General features: G+C 35.3%; 2 protein-coding genes across 4 annotated transcripts; one reads left to right on the forward strand and one right to left on the reverse strand.

Moving 5' to 3' along the window:
- LOC137719525 (peptidyl-prolyl cis-trans isomerase CYP18-2-like) lies at positions 1-2,669 on the forward strand. 3 transcript variants are annotated; one of them, XM_088698127.1, is made up of 6 exons: positions 1-417; positions 545-619; positions 743-794; positions 920-1,053; positions 2,009-2,070; positions 2,234-2,669. In XM_088698127.1, exons 2-6 carry the CDS (start codon positions 607-609, stop codon positions 2,381-2,383), a joined length of 411 nt encoding a protein of 136 aa, XP_088554253.1. In that variant the 5' UTR covers positions 1-417; positions 545-606; the 3' UTR covers positions 2,384-2,669. The 3 variants fall into 3 exon arrangements, with proteins under 3 accessions (XP_088554253.1, XP_088554257.1, XP_088554261.1); XM_088698131.1 differs by having other exon boundaries at positions 548-619; XM_088698135.1 differs by lacking the exon at positions 743-794 and having other exon boundaries at positions 548-619; positions 921-1,053.
- Positions 2,670-3,581: 912 nt separating this feature from the next.
- On the reverse strand, positions 3,582-6,529 carry LOC137720857 (putative O-methyltransferase 3). The gene is made up of 3 exons (XM_068459969.2): positions 5,808-6,529; positions 4,326-4,748; positions 3,582-4,075 (listed from the first exon to the last, which is right to left on the reverse strand). The coding sequence occupies exons 1-3, from the start codon at positions 6,210-6,212 to the stop codon at positions 3,749-3,751; spliced, it is 1,155 nt and encodes a 384-aa protein (XP_068316070.2). The 5' UTR covers positions 6,213-6,529; the 3' UTR covers positions 3,582-3,748.
- Between the last annotated feature and the right edge of the window lie 397 nt (positions 6,530-6,926).

Consider the following 6,926-nt stretch of genomic DNA (forward strand, 5'->3'; position numbering starts at 1 on the left):
CTTTCCCTCTCTCTCATATATCCTTCTCCCTACTTTCATGTTCTGCTCTGCCTCCCTCAGACTCTCTTTCTCTCACCTCTGTCTTTCTCTCCGACTCCCTTTCTCTCTCTACCTTCCCAGATTCGGTCCATCTCTTTTCCTTTTCCTGATCTGGTGGTTTTGATGAAACAATTCAAAGCATAACTCCCATATTCGATCCATCTTTATTCTCTATCTACATTCCCAAATCCCAGATTCGGTCTCTCTCTAATTCTCTCTTATTTGATTTGATTTTCTTCCCTACTATTGTCTGCTTCAAGCTACATTGATCTGGATTTGATGAAGGAGAATCTTCGAGTCAGAAAGATGTGGGCAAGCAAAAAAGTAGGGTTGCCGGAGGCCGCCCTAGAAACCACCATTGGCATCTTCACCATCAAGGTAAATTCTCCTTCTTCCCAAACTTTCCCTTCAATTTTCTTTCACTTTCTCTGTAACCAAACAGACAATTCAATCCATAGAGTTTGTATCTTTGACATTATTTGTGTTTTCAAATCGTTAACAATAGTAGCTTTATTACAAACACTCGCCGAGGACTTGCAGGAACTTCATCGGGCTCGCTTGCAGAGGATGTTACGACAACGTAATTTCACAGAATCATCCAGGTTTCATATTTTCTGCTTTTGTAGTGTGTGTGTATATATATATATATATATATATATATATTTACTGACGGTTAAATTGGAGTTGGGGTAGGATTTCATAGGGCAAGGTGGTGATCCCACCAGGGCAGGAAAGGGTGGCGAATCCATTTATGGGTATAAAAAAAATTCCCTTGAATTTACCCATAATGTATTGAAATTTGCTTTATTATTTTTTACCCCCGATTTTAATTAGATTTGAGAACCATAGTGAAGAACCTGTTTTGTATAATGAGTTTCAAGGGAAAGTTTGAGGACGAGATAAAACAAGAGTTGAAGCATATTGGAGCTGGCATCTTATCGATGGCGAATGCTGGTCCGAATACAAATGGAAGCCAGTTCTTTTTCATGTTGGCACCGTGCCCATCATTGGATGGTATGCTAATTTTTACCCAGTAATGTTAAGACTGTTTTTTACTACTAAATGTGTAGTATTTGACTTTTTGTTTTACTTAATCTGCATAAAAGTGATTAAAAAGCAGTAAACGTTTTTGCCTTAAGATGGTATGTGTATCTTGTGTACAATGTGGTTTGGTGGACTTGTGACCTGTTGACTTTAGAAGTTATTTGCATGAGACATCAGTTCATCGCTCTGTGACCTATTAAAATATCTAGAGACTGAAAAACGGTTCTTGCTATACTACCATTTCTTTGTGATTTTGCTATGAGGATTTTATGATTTGACATGCACACGCAATCTGAATATAGTTATGAGCTGTATTTGTGTACGGGAATCTTTAGGCTTTAGTTGACTTTCAGGTGACTATAATAATCTACACCATCACCATTAGGATTCTGTTTGAGCTATAAAGTGACTAAAGTAAAACTCCTACCCGTTTCTTGATTTAGCATTCTTATGAAAGATTTTGACTATGTATGTTGAACACGAGGTTGTGAAGGTTTAAAACCGGCTCCCTGCACTGAATAATTAAAAAAAAACCTCAGTGTATTTCAATTTTGTGACTTACGTGATTCCTCCCAAACTTGATTATCTGTATGCCCTGAATTTTCATGTGCCTTACTAATTGATTGTGATTTAGGAGTACAAATTTGTAGTAGATTTAGAAGTGGTAAATCGCAGTTTAGCAGAGGGATTTGTAGATTCAAATATCAATGTTTGTTCATTAGTTCCCCTAAACATCACACATTTTGCTGCTTGTTTTCTAGTTTGCTCGACTTTGTCCGTTGGATCAGAAAGACATGGCCCTTGCCTTCATCCATTTGATGAAAATTTTGCTTCCGTTATTACAGAAGTTTTTTCAATTTATTATTTTTTTATGACTTGTTATTTGTATATAATGATTGATTTTGGATTATACATATTTTTACAGGATTGATGGGAATATATTATGTTGTAGAGGTGTACTTTACCTTCGTGCTATTTCTCATCTTTGTAAGTAGTTAATGTACCATACATTAATAAGTTTGGCTTTTATTTGCTTGAAATATATACAACATTATTAGAGGTCCTATTAACGTTTTGCTCTTATTATATATAAAATAACTATTTTTATTTTTTATGAAACTTATATTTACTAAATTTCTTTCTTTTCCAGGAAGAGGATGAACTTCCTTCTACAATTATGGTTCACTGTGTCGATATGGATTTGCTTCCTTGTCTTGTTAAGGTACATTGGACATTTAGTTGTACCAATGGTAAAATGTTCACTTTTTTGTCAGAGAAAATGAAACTCTTATTGTTATAAGATATGTATAAAGCTAATGAATTCTCAATGTTGATTGGATGTTTGGGTAACATCACTGGAAATATGTGATCCTTTCCCTTTTTCATTTTTCTTTGGTTTGGATTTCCGGAAGGTGATTGCATAATCCACCGAGCTGGGAAAAAAGGTAAAATCAATTATGGGGGGCTATAAGTAGGAATGCATGGATACATTGATAGGAAAATCTCATTATTTTGTTGGTCTTTTATCTTGAACACTTGTAAACATGTTCTTTATGAGGAATATTTATGTAGTTTCATTATAGACATTCCATTTCTACTATTGGATTGCTTTTTACAGCCAAGACTGCCATCTTTGATTTTATGAAAAATTTAAATTTTTGGTTTTATTTCAAAATTTTACATTTCTCTTTTTCTTTTTTTATTTATTTATAGAACCTATTGGGCACAATAACAAAAATAGTGCAAACATGGATGGAGAATGTCATCTGACAAGTTGTCAGAACAAGGACACAAAAAGGCCTTTATTTGTGTCTGCCTCTTTGAGCACTAAACAGTCTATTGTGCCCTTTTAGCAATGGTGACGCCCATAGAGGGCATAGACACAAAGATAGTAGCTGCACTGTTGCTATTGGTCTATGAGCACAATTGTTGGTGCTTTTCGGCCTCAAAGGGCACAGATAATTTATTGTCCACAGTGCTCCCTTTTTTTTTTTTGTAGTGGTTGGACTGTATGAGCTGTGCGGATCGGTGCAGAATTTGAATTATTTGGCTTAGTGCACGTCTGTTTGGCTTCGCGGCTCTCCCAACTCGGATTTCCTAATGTGGTTGGTTTTATTTATTTACCCTGCTGGGTTAGGGTTGTTGACCTAGCAACGAGGTAAGGGTAAGGATTTTGATGCGAAGCTTTCTCGGTTGCCCTAAGTTGATAAATGTTTTCCTAATCTAATTGGGCTGCTGCATTCCCAGTCAAGTGGTGCGAATTGGTTTAATTGGTGTCGATTACTTGGCCCATATTTTTAGGAGCAGTGCCTTTGTTTCCATCAACGATTGGGAATCATCTCCTTGTTGCGAGAGACAAAGGAAGAAAAGAAGATAAAATATAAAAAGGATATGTGGCACCAATTAAGGAGAACCTCCCTGCACCACACACGCACACATACAGAGAGGGAGAGAAGCCGAGAGCATAAGAAGGAAATGGAGAATTCAAAAGTAATGCATTTGTACAAACACACTTCACTTATTATTTATTTGTCACATAAACTGACACTCGTTGGTGTACTCTTTATTCTAATACATATGGAATATAATAGTAGGGCCACCTATATTCACTACAGCGTGTGTCCACGTAATTTTATTGATTCAATACTAGTAGGAAGATTTACTTTCAAGGGTAAAGTTCAATAAGAGACCTGAAACCAAATGTATGAGCGATGTTATAGTGAGTGAAACCAGCAGCCGAAAAGATTTTTTTCCATTCTGATTCGCTACGCTCTTTGCCAGTGACGGTAGACATCATCAGCATATCAAACATCAGTTGGGTTTCAATGGATTTCTTATCCACCATTTTCTCCTTGTTATCGACATGTCCCACAACTATGTCTATGATGATAATCTTTTTATTCCCTTCATCGTTTTTGCTCAGAAGTATTGCTTCTTTACACTTCTTCAATATCTTCACGCTTTCTTCATCGCTCCAATTATGCAAAATCCACTGAGATATAGATTATTAATTAATTTCATACATTACCCAATTAGTCACAATGTTTCCACAATTAATCTATAAATAAAACGAGGATATGTGCACACAACTACATCAACAATGTATATACTTGCTTGTCGGCACCTTTTACGTATCAATAATCCTGTTTAATACACTTGTTCATACTTTCTTTAATAGAGCTGGGAGATGTTTTTACCAACAAAAAGGTTATTAATTACGAAATTAACTAAGAAACAAGTACCTTGAGCAAAATTGCATTTGCTGGGGGTATTTCCACAAACATGTCTCCCCCCACAAAACCCAAATTATGGGTGGTTCCTTGCAAGTCAGCCACCACATGTGGTTGGTCAAACACAATGCAGTTGATGCTGGGGAATGCATTGGCAATGGCCTTGGCCATGGTTCCTGTTCCTCCTCCAACATCCACCAGGGATTTCAAGCCCTCAAAAACTCCTCCACACTTTTCCACCACCTCCCTTCCGATAAGCTTGGAGTCAGCCTCCATTGCTTCATCAAACAAGTTACCGAACCTTGGTTCCTGAGCTGCAAAATCCCAACAAGGCATTCCATTTTCCATTTTAAATGGTGTACATATAGTAGCTGGATCATCACCACCGTTCATCTGCAACCAAGCTCCCATCAAGTGAAATGGGGTTGTCATTACCTGATAAGGTAAAACCTAGTTAGGATTCCTTGTTCTACAAGTATTGTAATTAACTAAATGTAAATTAGTTTTTCTTGCTTTCCTAGTAATCATAATATTCACTGTCATTAAATCCCAAGACTTGCGATGTATATATAAAGAATGGAGACTTTAGATGCGGTCTCTAGCTATCAATGTTTTTCCGGTTTTTTATCAAAGTTTCTGATATTAATGTAATGGTGTGGTTCTATGTAGGTTATTACATTTTTAAATATAAAAACTGAAATTTGTACTTGGTTACATTAGTGAGATTTTAAATAAAACCCATAATTTGTGGGATTAAAAATATCAAAAGAATAAATTATGCTCTCCAATAAATTGTATACATATAAACATGGGTAGATTCATTAAAATTATCAAAAAATTATTGTACCAAAACATGAATACATTTTTCAAAACTACACCCAAAAAAATAGATATGAGGCCTAGTAACATTATTAAATTTCTTCGACCAAACTTGACATGGATACATTCTCAAATCAATGAAATAGAATGTAACAACATAAGTTTAAAAATGGATTAGAAAAAAAAATTGAATAAATTTTATATATAAAAAAAAGGGTACATTTTATATTAGAAAATGGTACATTTTACATATAGCAAATTGTATATTTAAGAATTGGTACATTTAAGATTAGAGAAAATTGCAAAATTATATGAATGGGTACATTTAGGATTAAAATTTTTAAAAATCTTTTTTATAAAAAAAAAAAATTTAAAAAAAAGTAATGGGTATAAACTTATTCTAATTTTTTTTTTTTTTTTTTTTTTGGAAATGTTTGAATTGAAAATTAATTAGGTAATAAGGGTGTGAGTATTAAACCCTAATCAACTACTAATTTTTATTTTAAATTTTATGTAACTGACATGTAAATTCGCTAATGTTAGGGACTTCGATCAGAATCTGAAAACTAATAAGGTTTCCATCAATGAACATTCTTAAGTAGGGACCGGCTAATAATTTTTCCTATAAAGAATATTACCCTTTAAATAATATATATCAAATTCAATATGCACTACCGGATCGAGTATCATGAGTATAAGTGGTGTGGTGTTTGATGGCCCGTCTTTGAGAAGAAGCCTAGAAGTTGATGTTAGGCTATACAATACAACAGCTTCTTCTTCCTCCACATCGTCACAATCATGATGAATATGATGATGTTGTGCAAAGAAATCAGAGTGAACGAGGATGCGCATGAGGCGTGAGACGAAATGAGCTCTTGAAGGGTGGACATTGAGCGCAGCGACGAGCTCGGAAAGAGAGATGGGTTGGCCGTGGTTGTGAATCACATCTGGGATGCCTAGTTGAACTGCACATTTGAGTGCCATTGAGTTTATGAACTGGAACATGTGGTTCCAAATCTGAGCTTGAGCTCCAAGAAGCTCATGACTAGTAGCACCCACTCCACCATCACTCAAACCCATGTGTGTGTGTGTAATAAGTCTGTCGCTTCCACAATATTTTGATTGATTATTCTCTTGCTATATTAGTTTTGAATACATGGGTACGTGGATCGGGATATATATAGCACTGCCCAGTGCCCACATACAAAATTGAAGTGAAAAATCATATTACACTCGACACCCTACCTATCGAGGTTTCATCTTTCACGCTCCCTTTAAGCATGTCAATTGCTTTCTAATTATTTAGGGGTGGGCAAATGTGTAGAGGAACCGAGGGTCGGGATGGGTAGTTTAGGTTCCGGGTATGGGCCAGTTCCAAATATTTTAGAGAATAAATGGGGCGGGCTAGGGCAGGGCGCTATCAATTATGGGGCGGGACGCTGACATGTAAATATTTTATTATTAAAATTATGACGTGAATAAAAATAAAAAAAAACCTTGATCAATAACTAAAAAAGAATAATGTTTCAATCAATGAAATAGAAAAATAAGGAATGAGAACCTAATTTCTTTAAAAATAATAATAATAATAATAATATCAGAACCCTAACCAAACGTATCAATTATTGGCTTGGGGAAAACGTGTCGATTATTGCAGGGGCAACATGAATCACATGAATCAAGTAGAATTATATCATTTGGCATCAATTATTGGCTTGGGGAAAACAAGCCAATTATTGCAGGGGCAACATGAATCATGTAGAATTATCCTCTAAATAGAATGCAATTGTAGAT

This window comes from Pyrus communis, chromosome 1 (genome assembly GCF_041283825.1).
Source record: "Pyrus communis isolate YQ-2024b chromosome 1, ASM4128382v1, whole genome shotgun sequence".
Taxonomy (NCBI): Eukaryota; Viridiplantae; Streptophyta; class Magnoliopsida; order Rosales; family Rosaceae; genus Pyrus; species Pyrus communis.